This window comes from Hemiscyllium ocellatum, chromosome 13, assembly GCF_020745735.1.
Source record: "Hemiscyllium ocellatum isolate sHemOce1 chromosome 13, sHemOce1.pat.X.cur, whole genome shotgun sequence".
In the NCBI taxonomy this organism is placed as follows: Eukaryota; Metazoa; Chordata; class Chondrichthyes; order Orectolobiformes; family Hemiscylliidae; genus Hemiscyllium; species Hemiscyllium ocellatum.
Window position 1 is genome coordinate 17,906,148 of NC_083413.1, and position 19,688 is coordinate 17,925,835.

The 19,688-nt window shown below is 45.1% G+C and overlaps 1 protein-coding gene across 2 annotated transcripts in view; it reads left to right on the forward strand.

Annotated features, from left to right (window-relative positions):
- The window catches only part of LOC132821443 (rho guanine nucleotide exchange factor 26-like), a 207,575-nt gene that overhangs the window by 178,341 nt on the left and 9,546 nt on the right, over nt 1–19,688 (forward strand). For both annotated transcript variants that reach the window (XM_060834030.1, XM_060834031.1), the window contains exon 12: nt 1,489–1,698. In XM_060834030.1, coding sequence (XP_060690013.1) covers nt 1,489–1,698 — 210 coding nt within the window. The remainder of the gene's footprint in view (nt 1–1,488; nt 1,699–19,688) is intronic.

Genomic DNA, 19,688 nt, shown 5'->3' on the forward strand with positions numbered 1-19,688 from the left:
ATTACCAACAATGTAGGTGTTTGTGATGATCTGGGCTGTGCACACAACCTTCTCTGTAATTTGTTACGCTCCTGGGCAGAGCAGTTGCTGTACCAGGTCATTATATACCTGGACAGTATGCTTCCTTCCTGCCATGCTGAATTTCCCAAGCCGCCTGAACAAGAAGAGGTGTCATTGTGCCTTCTTCACCATCGCATTAAAGTGGATGATCCAGGACAGATTGTTGGTTGTCATCACTCCTCGGAATTTAACACTCTTGACCTTCTACATCACAGCTCCACTGATGTGCGTGTTCTCCTCCATTCTTCCTGAAGTCAATGATCATTTGTTTTGCTGACATTGAAAAAGAGGTTGTGACCATTGCATCACGACACCAGGCATTCTATCTCCTCCCTGTACTTAGACTCATTGTTGTTTTTAAACCTGGCCTACAATGATGGCATCATCAGCAAACTTGAAGATTTCATTTGTACAAAATTTGGCTCCGCAGTTGAAGGTCCATAGGGAGTACAGTAAGAGGCTGAGTACACATCCTTGTGGGACACTGTTGTTGAGGCTTCTCGTGGAGGAGGTGTTGTTGTCTATCTTCACTGGTTGAGGTCTCTGGGTCAGGAAGCTGAGGATCCAGTTACAGAGAGCAGAGCCAAGACCTAGGTCTCAGAGTTTTGAGATTAGTCTGAAGGGGGTTATGGTGTTGAAGGTGGAGCTGTAGTTGATGAGTAGAAGCCTTACGTAGCTGTCCTTGTTATTCAGACATTTAAGATTCTGTTGCTTTGTTCAGGGCTGCACCATCAAATGATTCTCTCCATCTCTCTAATTACTTTAAACATCTTAGTTAAATCACCTTTTGATCTTCCACATGCAAAGCTAATCTAGGCAAATTGGCCCTCATTATGTCATCCTTGGAGCCCAGGTCTAAAACCCCTGAGATGGGGTATGAATGCTTAAGCATCTTGCCCACGGGTGAGAACCTTCCCAAATACAGCGAATTTTTTTTAGCTAGCACCTTATGAATTGGCACAAAGCATACAGTTGAAGTAACGGAAGTTTACTGCATTATTGCGCCCTCTGCGCTGTCCTTGATGGTAAGAGTGAGAGTGTTCTCCACTGGCAAGTTTTATTTCAGGCAAAGTTGCATTACTATTCAAGTGATTCATGCTGTAAGTAAAGTATAACAGTGATGTGTATACCTATTGCACAATGTTTCCGTTATATTTTATATTTTTACCTCGATTATGTAGACCTCTTGATCAATTGGCCCATGCCTGGTCCCATTGATGCTGGATAATAAAAAGTCTGCTGTAAATCAAACTGTAAATGAGCTATCAGGAAATGGCTGGTTAAGATAAATTTATACCGCATTGGGATTCGGGACCCCTGGGTGGGAGTTTGGGCAGAGTGCAGGAGGAGGGAGGAGAAGTCTTATTTGAGGTTACATTGCTGTTTTGTGTCTGCAATGATTTATTTTTGTGTTTTATGTTGTTCTAGTGAGGACAGCTACAGTGTGACTGATTATGCCATGACAGACCAACTCCAGGTGGAGCCCTGTGAGGCTGAGGAACTGAACCTGTCTCCTATGAAGACTGCTTCAGGCATGTTGTATTCCCGGCAGAGTTCCGTCAACCACCTCTTTCGGCTCACCATGCTGAGTAACCACGCGGGAGAAAAGGTGGTGATGGTGTTTGGAGCAGAATCACCGTAAGTAAATGCCTTCTGGCTTTGACTTTGTAAATTCCTCCTCCTGGCTCTCAGGTCCCTTTGTGACCATCCCACCTCCACCCAGTGACTTGACTGAGCATTTGGTCGTTTTTAAAAAAAATATTATTCATTCACGGGTTGTGGGGGTCGCTGACTGGGCCAGCATTTACTGCTGACTGGTTAACTGGAATCATTTCAGAAGGCAGTGAGTCTGGAGTCACATGTAGACCAGACTAGGTAAGGACAACAGATTAACTTTCCTAAAATACACTAATGAACAGATGGGTTTTTTTTATGAGAATCAGCACAGAGTTGCGAATAGGCTAAATTTCTGCTTAAATTCCAACTTTTTAAAAAAAGTCAAATTGTCCCCAAGTCCCCAGAAACTAGCCTGGGCCTCTGGATTACTAGGCCAGTATCATTTACACTACACGCCCACTAATAATAAAGACCAAACAGTTCCTCAATTGGCTCAGCCTCAACAGTGTTTCTATGAGCACTCTTGAGGATATTTTACCATGATAAAGCGGTCTCTTACGAGAAAAGTTGCAATGCAGATCAGCACTGTACAGAGTCACAGAGAACAATACCGTGATGGGCCCACTCACCCTGTGCAAATATGTCTCCCAGTCAATGATGGCCCCAATTCTGTCAGAGGAATGTGGGGCTGGTTCATTGGAACAAATGTATCAGCTAACCATGCTATAAGATTGGACCCACAATGCTCTTCCCAGCCAAAGTCTGAGACGTCTCTGGCTATATCTAAATCCTGTTCCCAGGATCCCTGGCACATTCCTTTAAGACTCAGAACTTCCAGTCAACAGGGTTTCTGCAAGGACCTTTTAAGGTCATAATTTTGGAACGGCCCCTTCTTTCCCCTTCCTCCAGAACACTGACTTGACAGGGGAAAGTGATTAGATAGTCTACTTTTGGCCTTTCCCTCTCACTACCCTGGATGCTGTCTTAAAATGAAAGAATGGCAGAAGGATCAGAAGATCGTGGTTTATGGTCAGTGGCAAAATAAACTAAGTCAAAGATGAAGGGACTATTTCTTTCATAGTGAGTGACTGTCTTCTGGAATGCAATTCCCGAAAGTGGTGATGGAAACAATTTGAATATCAGTAGCGTATTCAATAAATAATTGAAAATAAAGCATTTGCAGGGCTATGAAGAAAGAGCAGAGGGAGAGGGACTCATGGGTAGCTCTTTCAAAGAGCAGGAACAGGCCCAAAGGGCTGAATAGTCTAGTTATAAAATGATTCTATCCTATAATCCACGTCGAGATGAGATCCCTTCAGGAACAGATCCCACTGATATTTCAAACCCCTGCAGCATGTTTTTATTATTATTTCATTCATGGGATTTGGGCATTGCTAAAATGTATTTGCCAGTCAAGAAGGTGTGTACCTTTAAGGTGAACTTGGAAGTGTTGCTGCTTCCATGCTTTAACTGCCGTTGTCCTTTGAGGAGTAGAGGTTGAGGAGTTTAGGAGTTCCTGTTGAATTGAAGTCCATTTTGTTGGTTGTACAGTGTTGCCACTGTGTGTCCATGCTGAAGGAAGTAAATAGTTAAGGCGGTTATGAAACTCCAGGTAATCAGGCTGCTTTGTTTGGAATGATGTGAAGCCTCTTGAGTGTTTTTGGAATATAGAAACAGGAGCAGGCCATTCAGCCTGTCAAGCCTGCTCTACCACTAAATATAATCATTGGCGATTTGAAATAACTCTACAGAGGCGAGTATTCTGACACCAAGTCACCCTCTATTTGTATATATCCATCTCCCTCAGAGACAGCTCTCAGAGTGGCATGTCTGATACTCCTGTTTATATCTGTCAGCCAGGGCTCCCTGATTAGACCAAATTAACAGCCCCAATCAGTGAGTTTATTTTCTATGAGGTCCACCTGACTGACCTCATTACAATCACTACAGACTGAACACTTCAATGCCATTGGTAATCAGAAATCTATCAATCATTACATTCACTCAAAAACTCAGCTTCCAAGACCCCCTGAACTAGAGAAGACTGAAGATTCACAACCTCTAAGTTTAAAAAATTCTCATCTCAGTCCTCAGGCACCCCCCTTATTTTTAAATTGTGACCCCTGGTTCTGGGCTCCTCAAACAGGGGAAATATTTTATCTGCACCTAACCTATCTTATCACTGTAAGTATTTTGTATGTTTCAATTAGATTACTTTTCATTCTTTGAAATTTTAGAGAGAGCAAACCCTGTTTACCCAATCTCTCATCATAAGACAGTCCTGATATCCTGGGAATAGTTCAGGTGAAATTTCATTGCACGCCCATCTTTCTTGGGGTAATGAGTCCAAAACTTACAAAGTACTTCAGCTGCAGTCCACCCAAGCTCATAAACAATTATGCAAGACTTCACTCCTAATAACCCGCTGCATCTATATGATAGCCTTCAACACTTCAACTCCCCCTCCCACTCCACCAAGGACATGCAGGTCCTTGGACTCCTCCATCATCAGACCATAGCAACACGACGGCTGGAGGAAGAGCGCCTCATCTTCTGCCTAGGAACCCTCCAAACACAAGGGATGAACTCTGATTTCTCCAGTTTCCTCATTCCCCCTCCCCCCCCACCTTGTCTCAGTCCCAACTCTCGAACTCAGCACCACATTCCTAACCTGCAATCTTCATCCTGACCTCTCTGCCCCCACCCCCACTCTGGCCTATCACCCTCACCTTAACCTCCTTCCATCTATCGCATTTCCAACGCCTCTCCCCCACATCCCTCCTCCCTATCTTTTATCTTAGCCTGCTTGGCACACTCTCCCCATTCCTGAAGAAGGGCTCATGCCCGAAACATCGATTCTCCTGCTCCTTGGATGCTGCCTGACCTGCTGCGCTTTTCCAGCAACACATTTTCAACTCTGATCTCCAGCATCTGCAGTCCTCACTTTCTCCTTCAATGACTTATTGACAAGGACACCTTGGTCTCTTCGTTTTCCAACATTTCACCCTTCAAGAAATAACTTGACATCTGTTCCCCCCACCCAAACAGATAATTTCACATTTTTCTATGTTATATTCCAACTGCCATGTTCTTGTCCACTTACTATGACTGTCCAAATCCTCCTCAACCACTTTACATATTCTTTATGACACACATTTCACTTTAACTTGACATTGTCTGCAAATTTTAAACATTACATTTGGTCCCTATGTTTAAATCATTGATACATATGGTTAACAGCTGGGCCCCAAGTACTGATCTTTGTAGGAGCTCATTCATTCCAGCTTGCACATGCAAGTACATTCCCACCTATTCCATGTGCTTTAATTTTGTTAAACAGCCAACTGTGAAAGACCTTAACAAAGGCCTTCTGAAAATTCAAGTATACTATGTATACTGATACCCCTTAATCGATTTTAGAGTTGAAGTGTTCCATCATACATCTGCCTTGAACCTTGTAAATTGTGGACAGGCAGAGGAGAGACAGGAGGTGAGTTACTCATCATGGATTTCCTAGCCTTTGACCCTGCTCTTATAGCTATGGTATGTGTGTGAATAATTCAGTTTCCAGTTGGTGGTCAGTGCCTCCCATTGTGAGGATGTTGATAGTGGGGGGGGGTCAGTGATGGAAAACTGCTGACCATCAAGTGGTAATGCATCGATTCTCTTTTGTTGGAGATAGCTATTGCCTGGCATTTGTGAGGCAAAAAAGTCACTTGCTACCTGTCAGCCCAAGTCTGGATATTCTTCCAACCTTGCTGCATTTTGACATGGTCTGCTTCAGTATCTGAGGAGTCACAAGTAGTGCTAATTATTGGGCAGTCATCAGAGAACATTTCCACATCTGACGTAATGGAGAGTAGGTCATTGATAAAGCGACTGTGGGTTTGGGACACTCCTGTGGAAACTCTGCAGTGATACCCTGAAGCTGAGGAGGCTGAACTCTAACACAATAACAAACATCTTCCTTTATGCTCGGTGGTGACTTCACCCAGCCTTTGCCTTTGACCCTGCTCTTGTAGCTATGATTTCCTTTCCCTCCTTTCATTTTGCTAGGGTTTCTCAAAGCCACACTCAGCCAACTTTTGCCTTGACATCAAGAGAAGTCATTCCTACCTCCCCTCAGAAGTACACATCTTTTGACTCTGTTTAGATTAAGGCTACAATGAGGTCAGGAGCTGAGTGGCCCGAGCAGAACCCAAACTGAGCAAGTTATACTTTTGTAAGTGCAGCTTGATAGCACTGTCGACAACTTCGATTGAAAGGATACGGAATTAACCATTGAAGGACTGAGAAAGTGGTGAACATAAACCGAGTGAATTCAATGTCAAATCAAATTTTTTAAAAACAGGTCTATGGCGGAAACCTGCTGTGGTACCCAGAAGTCGCACCAGCCAATTGGCAAAATGCAAACAGTCTCATCCAGGGAAAACCTGTCTAATCACATCCCAGTCAGGCAGTGGCAGGACCTTCCTCTGAAATCAAGACCCCAAGCTCAGAAGTCCAGGTCAGCAACAACTGCTGGCTTATGAGACCTTGGGATCAGCAGCCGCACAGTAGGCCATGGCTGGTTCAGGAATGCAGGTCGGTCAGTATCAATAACAGGGCTCTCACTGAGGGAGGTGGGGGGAGCCCACTTTTCCTAAAGCTCAGCGCTTTGTTCAGGTTCTGAGTGCTTTGGACTGTGAGAGGGCTGGCTCGAGGGACTGAATTCCCTGCTACTGTCCCGAGTTATTATGTTCCTATAACTTAATTCCAATGGAGGCGGGAAGAGCTCAGGGCTGTGCTGTACCTGATTAAATGGCCTATCTGATTCCAGGTTTGTCACCAGTAAGAATAAAAAAATTCCACCTCAGAAAGGCTTGCTTTTATGGAGGAAGAAACTGAAAGGAAGCATTCTAAAACAAAAATCAACAGTTTACATTTGTAAAATCTCCCAACAATTATTACACCAGCATTTGGCTGTTTTCCGAGCCAGAGAGGTTGATAGAAAGTAATTGTCAATTATCACATTGTTTAAATGGAACATAGACTTGAAATGACAAGGCTGAGTTGGGTTTAAAAGTATTGCTCAAAACAGCAAATTTAATATATTTTGACACTTTGGCAGGTGGAGATATACTGTTCACTTCAGGGATAAACTTTGAGATATTGGTTCTTAACTTCACACCTCCCCTTATCTGGAGTTTACCACTGGTTTAAATAAAACAGGAGGGACTACTATTCCCTGTTATATTGACGACAACTTTGTGTTTGGGTGCCAGATGTGGTTGACTCCAGGATTTTAAGAGGCTGAGAATTCAAACAAAATATTTTATATCAGGACTCAAATGGATAACTTATTCACGATAAATTATTTTTAAAAATATAGACAGTTTTTTCATAAATGTATTAATTTGTAGGTCATCTAACAAAGAGGAGATGTACCATGAAATTTCTTAAGTACTTCTAAAGTGCCATATAGCTCCTCTCAGAATATGAGAATCAATTAAAGTCCATCAAAAATGTTGTATTGGAGGGTCAAATACATTCATGCTGATTTTATTTCCATAGTTTGGGGGCTACACAATAAGCTGTCATTTAAAAAAAAAGAGCAAGCCTCTTGTCTAAGATTCAGCATCGGGCATCTGGTTCCCCTTACAGAATGAACGTTGATAGTTCTTGGGCAGGGGGTAATTGAATTAGCTTTTACTGGGTTCGATAGTGTGTGAGCTGTGCTGCAAATGTCACAACAGTGTATACCTAGATTACAGATACTAGCAAAACCAGGAGTGGAATATAATGGAAACAAAAGCCAGACTGGGCCACACTCTGGGTTAAGTTTACCTGCCAGCAACATGGCATTCCTGTTCAGAAAAGGAACAAATCCAATGTACAATGTAGCACCTTTGATGTGGGATATCATCCCACGATGTTTTGGAGGCAACGTTTTTAAACTAAATCTGGCTGCCACATAAAGTTATATTAGGGCACATGACTAAAGGCTTGATTACAGGGATAGGTTTTATGGAGTAGCTTCAAGAGAGGGAGATCAGTGGAGTGTGTACACAGACAGGACTCCAGAGCCTTGGGGGCCCAGGCAGCTAATGACATGGCCACCAATGGTAGGGCAATCAAAATGGGGAATAGCTAAGAGGCCAGTATTGGGGGTGCACAAAGGTATCAGAGGGTGATCAGTCTGGAGATGGTGATGGAAATTAGGAGGCCAAGTGTTATAGAGTTCTAATTGCCCGCATTTGGTCCCTATCGCTCTAAATCCTTCTCATCCACATATCTATATGTGTTTTTTAAATGTTGCTTTTGTACCTGTCTCAATCATTTTCTCTGACATCCCATTCCATATACGCACCACTCTCTGCGTGAAGAAATTGCCCCTCAGGTCTTTCCTAAGTCTTTCCCCTGTATTGCAAAGGATCAGGTGCCCTTTGTATCTGTCTCAGAGGACCACATTACCAGTTACTGAGGAACACCAGGTGTGTGGAAATACTACTGCACACTCTACCCCAAGACAGGAACATATTTGCAATTGGGAGGAAGGGTCACCGGACCTGAAACACAAACTCTGATTTCTCTCCACAAATTCTGACCGCACTACTGAGCTTTTCCAGCAACTTCTGTTTTTGTTTCTGATTTCCAGCATCTGCAGTTCTTTCGGTTTTTATGTAGGCACATGTCGGTTGTTCCTCAGGTCGGAATCTTTCCAATCCTCATCTGATACTTTAATCAGACTGTAGTCATCTCAGTGTGTTGATAGGATAAGATGAGGTGGAATGGGAAGGGATCATAGGCAGCAGGAGAGGCTGGTTAGTTTGTAAAGTCTGTTTGCTGTAAAATTCGACACAATGGAAGGTGACCTTCTCAAGGACAGTTTGGAATGGACAACAAATGTTGGCTTTGCCAGCAACTCCTTATTTCCTAGGAATGAATGATACAGTCTACGTTTTCTCACTTATTGTTCATGGCATTACATAAGGGGGATTATGACAATGGAAAGGATCTAGTGATGCAGATCAACCTTTGAGTTTTCCACAATTCTTGACCACATCTCGTGCCACCTTGATCTTCATTTGATGGCACCTCACATTTGGAGGACTCTCTCAGCCCTGGCTCAGTTTACCTTACATCCCTGGGCGTAACAGACATGAGTGGTCTGCAGATGGGTTTAGGAGTTGGGATAAGCTGCTCTGTTGCTTTAGGAGCAGGAGCGGAACTGTACTACAGTCTTTAGCCACCACAGGGCTGCAATTCTTATCATTTCAACAGCACAGGAAATGAAGATTTTGTTATGGATCTTCCCAGTTTCCTAAGGGCAGCCAATTGCTGGATTGGACAGATTGGCCTTCAAAACCAAGCAATAATATCCAACTGTTTGATGCAGGGCAATGGAAATGAAGACTTCCCATTTAATTTCCTTCCCTGGAAGACAGGGACACTCATTGACACATAAGAGAAAAACCCTTTGCGTTTAATCGCTTGTTCAAATGGTTCATTTATGAAGCAATGAAGGGATGAATTCAGCCTGTGCCCTTCAGGGTGAAATTTAGCCTTGTGATATTTGTAATGAAGCTGTGAGCACATTTGAATGAAATTCCCCTTTACTGTAATAGCTTTGTCTAACAGGACACAGATCAATTTTCCGAGTCATTATTGCTCATGTTGAGCACAACAAATGCAATTCATTAAAACTGGTTTTCGCTGTAACCTAATTGGTGGCTAATTGATGAGCTCTCTACTTAGAAAGTTTTCTCATCGAGAAACAGTCAGAAAGCACTTAATGCATTTGTTCTCCAGTAACAGTGCTCCAAGTATTAACTGGTCAGGTCAAAAATAACACCCAAAGATGTCATCATTGGCAATCTCTCACAGACAAGGTCGACTCTCTTCCCCTCTCAGGGTGAGTCCATAGCGCACTGTACAGATTGATGCTGCTTCTTCAGACTCTGTTACACTTGGGGCAGATGGTGGTGATGGGAAGGAATGGATGGGGCGTTGGTGTGATAGCACACTCCTTACACGGTTTTCTGTTTTCTCATGGATTCTGCTTTTTCCCAACACCGCGTATCGAGATACTTGATGCCTTCCTGGATACTCCTCCTCCACTATGGAGGGTGTTGGACCAGTGATTCCCAGGTGTCTGTGGGAATGCAACACTTTGCCAGTGAGGCCTGGAGGATATCCTTGAGGCAGTTCCTCTGTCCACCTGGAGCTCGCCTTGCCATTTTGGAGCTAGGAGTAGATCATCTGCTTGGGAAGCCTCATGTGGGTCATGCGGACAACATGCCCAGCCCATCACAGCCAATCACGGTGGCAAGGGAGTCAGTGCCTCGCTGTTGGGGGTGTTTGCATGTCGAGGAAGCTGGTGTTGATGTAGCTGTCTTTCCAGCGGGTTCGCAGGATCTTACACAGGCAGTGTTGGTGGGACTGCTCCAGTGCTCAGAGGTGTCTGCTATAGACAGTCCAAATCTCAGAGCCATTTAGGAGAATGGGAACCACCACAGCTCTGTATACCATGAGCTTGGTGCTGGATCTGATGTTGTTGTCCTCGAACACCCTTTTCGTCAGACGGCTGAAGTCTGTCCTAGCCCACTGGAGGCAATGCTGGATCTCATTATCAACAGCTGCTTTGGCCAACAGAACACTCTGGTGGTCTTAGAAGTCAATTTTCTCGAAGGCCTCCCTATGGACCTAAACGATTGGGGATGTGCTCCGCAATGCCGGGCGAGATTGGCGGAGGACCTTCTTCATCTTGCGCATCTAAAGGGAGAGAGCCATGTTCTCACATGCCTCCATAAAGGAGCTTTCAATGGTCTGGAGCTCATCTTCTGAGGTTGCATATACGCAAGCATCCTTCATTGAAAGCAGCTCAATGACACTGGTCAGGGTGATTTCGATTTTGACTTATAAAGGCAATGGAGTTTAAAGGGAGGTCCCTTCCTTGTATTCCATTCAGCCTCTCCTGCTCATACCCAAAGAGGTATGCCCAGGAGCTCTCCTCAAGTGGTCGTCTGTCACATCTCAGTGTGTGACAAGATTTCCTGAAATGCACTGTCTTTGAAGTCACCACATACCCGACAGAGCTAAGTCCTGCATTTTTTTTTCCCTACAGCTCCACGTCAGTGATAAGTCAACATGAACTTATGTGCTTGTTAACTTGGTCTGTAGCGGTGCCTGAGTGTATAATTTGGCTTCTTGTTGTGTTATGTCTTGTGATAGGTCTGGCTTTAAGGGATATGATGACGATATGATGCCTTAGTCATAGCATGTGACCTGAGGGTATACTGACACACTGTGTGTTTTAAAAGATTAACTGTGACACTGTGTGAGGCAAAACATATTTCTTAAGAAAGACCTGTGTGCCCCTAAAATCTCCGCCTAGTTTCTGGTGAATATTGAAAAGGAGGCCCCAATTTGGTGCAGGATCCTTTATTGTCCCATGTTTCCAGGCAGCTGCCAGGGACACCTAGGAACAGTGAAAGTCCAGTATGGTTCCAGCCAAACCAGAGCCAAATTGGCCCAAAATCTTTCAGTCGAGAGTGTGATGCTGGAAAAGCACAGCATGTCAGGCAGCATCCGAGGAACAGGAGAATCGCCGTTCCCCACATAAGCCCTTCATCAGGAATGAGGCTTGTGGGCCGGGGGTGGGGGAGGGTGCTGAGAGATAAATGGGCGGCAATGGGGCTGGGGGAAGGTAGTTGGGAATGTAATAGGTAGATGAAGGTGGGTGAGAAGGTGATAGGTCGGAGCTGAGGGTGGAGCGGTCAGATGGGAAAGACAATGGACAGATCAAGATGACAGTGCCAAGATGGAGGCTTGGGACTAGGGGAAGATAGGGGAAGGAGAAATGAGGAAACTAGTGAAATCCACATTAATCCCGTGTGGTTGCAGGGTCCCAAGGTGGAAGATGAGGCTTTCTTCCTACAGGCATCGGTTGGTTAAGGTTTGGTGATGGAGGAGGCCCAGGATCTGCATGTCCTTGGAGTGGGAGGGGGGCATTGAAGTGTTCAGCCACGGGGCAGTGGAGTTGGTTGGTGTAGGCGTCTAGAGTCCATTTCTAGGACATGCGCACATTTCAGAAAACATCTCTAGGACACCCACACGTTTCAGATAACACCTTGGGCCACCCGCACCCACGCAGGATTAATGTGGATTTCACCAGTTTCCTCATTTCTCCTCACCCCAGGCCCAAGCCTCCAACTCGGCACCACCCTCTTGACCCATCCATCGTCTTTCCCATCTGTCCGCTCCACCCTCCTCTCCGACTTATCTCCTTCTCCCCTACCTTCATCTACCTATTGCATGTTCAGCTACCTACCCCCAGCCTCCCCCTCCCCCTCATCCCCACCCCCCCTCCCACTTACCTCTCAGCCCCCTCGCCCACAAGCCTCATTCCTGATGAAGGGCTTATGATTCTACCTGACCTGCTGTGCTTTTCCAGCACCACACTCTCAAATCTGATCGCCAGCATCTGCAGTCCTCACTTTCTCCAAGGATCTTACAGTTCAGTATTTATAACCTATTGTACTAGTTCCATCTGTAAACACTGGTGTAACACAAACAGGTTTCTCCCTGTTTATCTTGGGCTCCAGCAGTGGGCTCTTAAACCTCGTTTGCATCTCTCATCACTGCATGTCAGACTAATTGGTAAAGGCTGCACCATCCTGTCTACACTGTCAGCTGTAGTGGACATCTGCTTCTCTCATTTCTGAATCACAACTCAAAAATCCAGGCTGCTGTTTTCTTTGAAGGACTGAGGGCTGAAATTTTGCCCAATCCTGTAGGGTTGCCTGGCAAATGAGCAGTAAAATCGAGGTTTCGGGCAAAAGTCCTTCATCAGGTATTCCTGATGAAGGGCTTTTGCCCCAAACGTCGATTTTACTGCTCCTCGGATGCTGCCTGAACTGCTGTGCTCTTCTAGCACCACTGATCCAGAATCTGGTTTCCAGCATCTGCAGTCATTGTTTTTACCTTGCCTGGCAAAACAGAAGCCAAATCATTGCAAACTGGGCTAGTGTGGAACCCAGGAGCTTGGAAACTAATAAACCAGACTTTGGCAATTCAGCTAAGGAAAGAATCATTGGCAGGTTACTTGGCAAAGATTTTTTTTTCTGCACTTTGAAGTTATCACAAGGAGTTTGATGCAGCAGGTGCCAATCTATTGGCCTCCTCTTGCCAGCAATGAGTCTCATCGAGCTCTGATGCTGCAGCAGTGAAGATATGTTTCTATTCTTATTGGCCAAAGCAATTCACAGAATTACGTAGTTCATCACCATTCGTGACTTCTCAGATACTGATTCCCTGCAGTATGAAAGCAGGTCCTTCGGCCCAACAAATCCACACCGACCCTCAGAACAGTAACTCACTCAAACCCATTTCCCTACCCTATATTTATTCCTGACTAATGCACCTAACACTATGGGCAATTTTAACATGGCCAATTCGCCTGACCTGCACATCTTTGGATTATGGGAAGAAACCCATGCAGACATGGGGAGAATGTGTAAATTCCACAGTTGCCCGAGGCTGGAATTGAACCTGGGTCCCTGGTGTTGTGAGGCAGCAGTGCTAACTATTGAGCCACCATCTGCCCCAATCTTGCTCTGATTCTTTTATTTATTAAATCTGTGTCCAAACACAGCAAGGCCAGAACAATATCTACAATATCCAGTCTTGTGCTGACAGTATTGACCATCTCCAGCAATCCAACTATTGTTTATTGACATTGAGTGGTATTACCATCACTGTTTGCCCCCTTTGGGGGTTGGCTTAGGCTCAGTTGGTTGGTAAAGTAGTGTGATGCCAATAGAAGTGGGTTCAATTCCACACTGGTTACCATGACCCTCCTTCTTAACCTCTCCCCTAGCCTGAGCTATGGTGGCTCTCAGGTTAAATCACCACCAGTCATCTCTGTTGAATGAGAGAGCAGCCCTATGGTCTGGTAAGACGATGGCTACTTGACTTGATTCCCCCGCTGTCAACATCCTGAGGTTTACCATTAAACAGAAGCTGACCTGGACGGCTGTGTAAAAATGGGCTATGACAGCCAGTTAGAGAATAGGAACTCTGCAACACATACATCACCTCCCGAATCTTCAAAGAATGTCCATCTGCAAGGCACAGCTCAGGAGTGCAGCTCCAGCAATACTCAATAAACTCATTACCACCCAGAACAAAGCAATCTAATCAATTGACACACCGATCCAGCACCTTCCACATTCATTCCCCTCACTACATTTCTACCATCTACCAGATGCAGTGCAACAACTCACTAAGGATCCCCTGATGGCACCTTCCAAGCCTGCAACTAGAAGGACAAGGCTGGAAGATACATGCCGTCATCACCACCTACAGGTGGCCACACTCCATCCTGACTTGGAACTATATCACAATTCCCTGACTGCTGGGTCAAAATTCCTGCAACTCCTCCCCTGTCTCTGTCTACACTACCGCAACAGCACCCTGGATATTCCCACGCTCCAAGGACTGCATTGTTCAACTTACTACACCCACAAAGGTGCTAAGAGTGTGATAACAGATGCTGGCCTCACTAGCAAAGCCCACATGAGAATAGCCAATCAGCTGATTGGATTGTGCCATAATTGATGAATCTTTCCATCCTACTTCACCTCACCAAAGCATCATATCCCTCTATTCCCTTTTCCCTCCTCTGCTTACCTTGCTTCCTCATACATTATTCTATGTAATTCGTCAAATCTTGTGGCAGCACGTCCCAGACTCTAACCTCTCTCTTGATGAAGAGATGTATTGATGACTGTCTCAAAATAATGACTCGAGTTTTGTTCTCATCTCGAAGTAGGAATGTTCAGCCGACCAGATGCTTTCATGATCCTTAAAGACCTGTCACCCTCAATCTTTTCTGTTCTGGCCTCTCCCTCCAAATGTTCTTATAGTTTTGTAATTCATTAAACCCTCGTGTATATTGGGGCAGCACGGTGGCTCAATGGTTAGCATTGCTGCAGCGTCCCAGGTTCAATTCCAGCCTCGGGCGACTATCTGTGTGGAGTTTGCACATTCTCCCCTTGTCTGTGTGGGTTTCCAAGATGTGCAGGTCAGGTGATTTGGCCATGCTAAATTGCCCATAGTGTTAGGTGCATTAGTCAGAGGGAAAATGGGTCTTGGTGGGTTGCTGTTTGGAGGGTCAGTGGGGCAAAAGGCCTATTTCCACACTGTAGAGAATCTAATCTATATTTTTGTGTTTCCAATCATCTAAGTAGAATGGTCTCTGATGGCAACAGAATTGTTTCCTTTTTTTTAATAAACAGAAAGAAAAGACAGGAAACAAACAATCACAATAATCAATAAAGAAAAAAACAAAAATTCAAAATAAACCCCTCCCCAGCAGGAAGACACCAACATCAGTAATTACGATGCTCCGACTGGGTGGTTCCAGACCACTCAGGAGTTCCCTTCCTGTCCTCTCTCTCCTATACAGAAAAAAGAAGAGTCCTTCACGCACATTCTCCCCGTGTCTGCGTGGGTTTCCTCCGGGCGCTCTGGTTTCCTCCCAGTCCAAAACTGTGCGGGTCAGGTGAATTGGCCATGCTAAATTGCCCGTAGTGTTAGGTAAAGTGGGTAAATGTAGGGGAATGGGTGGGTTGCACTTCAGCGGGTCAGTGTGGACTTGTTGGGCCGAAGGGCCTGTTTCCACACTGTAAGTAATCTAATCACACTGCTCCAGCTCCCTCAGAGTCAGCTCTCCGTGTGAACAGAATCCCTGGTTATTCGGAATTGCTTCCAAATTGCACAAGCGCAGATGTGACCTGACACGGAATGATTGCTGTTTTTCTGTGAGATTATGCAAGCCCTTGACTCACACCAGCAGAAAGAATGCTGGATGCCTCTCACATTGTTGCACTCAGCATCCACGCCAGGAGCTTAGTGTAGTCAGCCTTGGCACAGACATTCAGAGTGTGATTCCTGGAAACCTTCTGTACTGGATGTCAAAAATAACCAAATTCACTTCTTCCTACATTTCAGAATGATGTAGCACAGATGGTGGCCATTTGGCCCATTAAGCCAAATCAGTTCTTTGAAAAGCGATCCAATTAGTCCCACACTCTTGCTCCTCCCTTCACGTATTTCTTCCATTGAGTATTAAACTGTCTGGATTCAGAATTGGCTGGCTGACAGAAGGCAGTGAGTGGTTGTAGATGGAAAGTATTCTGCCTGGAGGTCAGTGTTGAGTGGAATCCCGCAGGGCTCTGTTCTTGGGCCTCTGCTCTTTGTAGTTTTTATAAATGACTTGGATGAGGAAGTTGAAGGGTGGGTTAGTAAATTTGTGGATGACATAAAGGTTGGAGGTGTCGATAGTATAGAGAGCTATTGCAGGCTGCAGCGCGACATAGACAGGGTGCAGAGCTGGGCTGAGAAATGGCAAATGGAGTTCAACCTGGATAAGTGCGAAGTGATACATTTTGGAAGGTCAAACTTGAATGCTGAATATAGGATTAAATGCAGGATTCTTGGCAGTGAGGAGGAACAGAGGGATCTGGGTGTACAAGTACATAGGTCCCTCAAAGTTGCCACTCAAGTGGGTAAGGTTGTTAAGAAAGCATATAGTGTTTTGGCTTTCATTAACAGGGGGATTGAGTTTAAGAGCTGCGAGGTTTTGCTACAGCTCTACAAGTCCCTGGTGAGACCACACTTGGAAAATTGTGTCCAGTTCTGGTCACCCTACTATAGGAAAGATACAGAGGCTTTGGAGAGGGTGCAAAGAAGGTTTACCAGGATGCTGCCTGGACTGGAGGGCTTGCCTTATGAAGGAGGGTTGAATAGGCTTGGACTTTTCTCTCTGGAGAGAAGGAGGAAGAGAGGAGACCTGATCGAGGTGTACACGATAATGAGAGGAATTGATAGAGTGAATAGCCAGAGACTTTTCCCCAGGGCAGGATTGACTGATACGATGAGTCATAGTTGTAAGATATTAAGAGAAAGGTGTAGAGTAGACATCAGAGATAGGTTCTTTACGCAGAGAGTTGTGAATGCATGGAATGCGTTGCCAGCTGTAGTGGTGTAAGGAAAGTCACTGGGGACATTTAAGTGACTGCTAGACATGCACATGGATAGCAGTGAGTTGAGGGGTGCATAGGTTCAGTTATTGTACTTTACATTAGGATTAAATCTCGGCACAACATCACGGCCGAAGGGCCTGTTCTGTGCTGTACTTTTATGTGTTCTTTGTTCTAAATGCTTCCCTTTGTAATGTTGCTATTGAATCTACTGCCTGCTCCTTTTCAGGCAAATATACAACGGTCCTTATTAGATTCCCTACAGTATGGAACACAGGCCCTTCGGCCCACCAAATCCACACTGACCCTCCAAAGAGTAACCCACCCAGACCCATTCCCCTATCCTATATTACTCCTGATTAAAGCACCAAACATTATGGACAATTTTAGCACGGCCAATCCACCCTAACCTGCACATCTTTGGACTGTAGGAGAAAACTGGAGCATGTGAAGGAAAGCCAAGCCAACATGGGGAGAACATTCAAACTTCACACAGTCGCCCAAGGTGGGAATCGATCCCGGGTCCCTGAGGCAGCAGTGCTAGCCACTGATCCACCTTTAGTTCCAGCTCCTGTACCAGCTACAGCATAACCGTTGTAATAATTGAACAATCCAATTTATACTTTCATTGAAGTCATTCCCCAGAACAACAGCTGGGCAATCACTGCTGTACTATTTGGTTTTGAGTCCCTTCTCCAGGCTTTTGTCAACAAGTTAGCCTTAAAATCCAGTATTATACAAAGGGGTCTGTTAGTGGTGACATTTCAAGTCCAGGCCACCCCCACTCAGATGGACTTTAAAGATACCAAGGCACTGTCACAAAGACGGGCAGGCGAAGTTCATTCAGTCTCCCCAGAGAGCCTGGGGAGAACTTTTATCCCTCAACTAAAGCAGCTGACTATCAGGTGGGATCTTGCTGTGCTGAAATTGGGCTGCCGAATTTGCGACGCACTTTGGGATGCTCGAATGTCATAAAACTGAATATAAATTTGGGGCAGCACGGTGGCTCAGTGGTTAGCAGTGCTGCCTCACAGCACCAGGGACCCGGGTTCAATTCCCGCCTCGGGTAATTGTCCCTGTGGAGTTTGCACATTCTCCCTGTGTCTGCGCGGGTTTCCCCTGGGTGCTCCGGTTTCCTCCCACAGTCCAAAGATGTTAGTTAGGTGAATTGGCTATGCTAAATTACCCGCAGTGTTGGATGGATTAGTCAGGGGTAAATATAGGGGGGTGGGTTTCTCGAAGGGTCGGTGTGGACTTGTTGGGCCAAAGGGCCTGTTTCCACACTGTAGGTAATCTAATCTAATCTAAAAAATACATTTACCACGCGCCACATAAATAAAGGTGAGACGGGAGCATATGAGGGGTGGGAAATTTGATGCAGAGCCCTGGACAAAGCCAACAGAGTCTGTTGTCATCAGGCTTCAGTGTGGCAGCGCTGCTAGTAATTAATGGAGAGACTGGGAGTGAGAAGGTGCAAGATGCTGAAGATGCCTGCATCTTCCCAGCAAGCACCAAGAGACAAACCCTCTCCTTTTGATACATACTGTGACAGAATGTGCACTCAGTCTGACAGCAGTGGGTGTCTCCAGTGGAAATAAATTAATGAAAAATGGCTCGAAGCCCAGAAATGACAGGAGAGTTCAAATAATTCATTCAGTAATCTGACGGTACAGTCCCTTGGCTTCACAGTCTGCTTTTGTGTTACTCAGCCCGGAACCTTCATGTGATTAGGGCACATGCTAACTCCGAATTAGCTTTTCTTGTTGCCTAGTATGGCTGAGACGCTGTCAGAAATTTTCCCTGTATATCCATCTGTACCTGCTTTCTTGTGTTGGCAGAGTATAGCCCAAGTCTTGGGCAGTGAGGTAATTACTCTAATGTTCCCACATTTACTTGTGTAATAGGGACATGGTCCTTCCTATAAAAGCTGAATGCATTATGTAGGAGTTCAACATTTCATCCTGTGCCTGTGATATTTCTGTAAAAAAAAATGGACCAACTTGAGAAATGAGGGTCAAATTTCGAACTCGCTGATATGTATGTCTCTCCAACTTTTACGTGTAATGGCAAATCTGTATAAAACCTGAGTAAGATCACAAAAACTTCCCCAACACATTTCTACCATGCAATTAACAGCCTCAGAGTCTCCCAACGTGCTTCATGACCAACTAAGTGCTTCTTGAAGTGCAGTCACTGCTGTTGAAGGGAAATATAAAGCCAGTTTGTGGGAGGGGGAGGTGTACAGGTCATGTTCCTGGACTTGTAATCCCTTAGGGGACCGAAGTTCAAATGCAATGGCAATAAAATCAGGAATTGGAAACTGGTCTTATTAATGGCAATCATGACAACTATCATCGATTGTGATAAACATCCACCTGGTTCACAAACATGATGGAAATCTGCTGACCTATTCATGAATCCAGGCCTGTCGCAATATCCCCTACAATGGCTCAGCAAACTGCCCAGTTCAAGGGGGTAATCTCAAGGAACTTGTCAAGGTAAATGCTGAGAAGATGCTTCCCCTCATGGGAGAGACGAGGACCAGAGGGTCAGGTCGCAGAATCAAGGGGCACCAATTTGAGACAGACAAAAGTAGAAATTTCTTTTCTCAGAGGGTTGAGAGTCTTTAGAACTCCTTGCCACAGAGAGTTGTGGGGACAGAGTCCTTGTGTCTATTTAAGGCTGAAATAGATTCTCAATAGGGGAGTCAAAGGTTATGGGAAAATGCAGCAGAGTGGTTTTGAGGAGTGTCAGATCAGCCATGATCCTATTGAATGGCAGAGCAGAGTCAAGGATCCAGAAGGCCTACTCCTGTTCCTATTTGTTATGGGCTAGACAATGAGTCCAGGCTTCGCCAGAGTTTGCCAGAAAGGATAAAGAAACGTGAGTTCCTGGAAACAATATTGCGTCTGAATACCGCTGATGAGAACTCACAGTTTCCTTGAAAACTGAATGTATTGTTATAGCGTTCTGACTTTCCTTTGT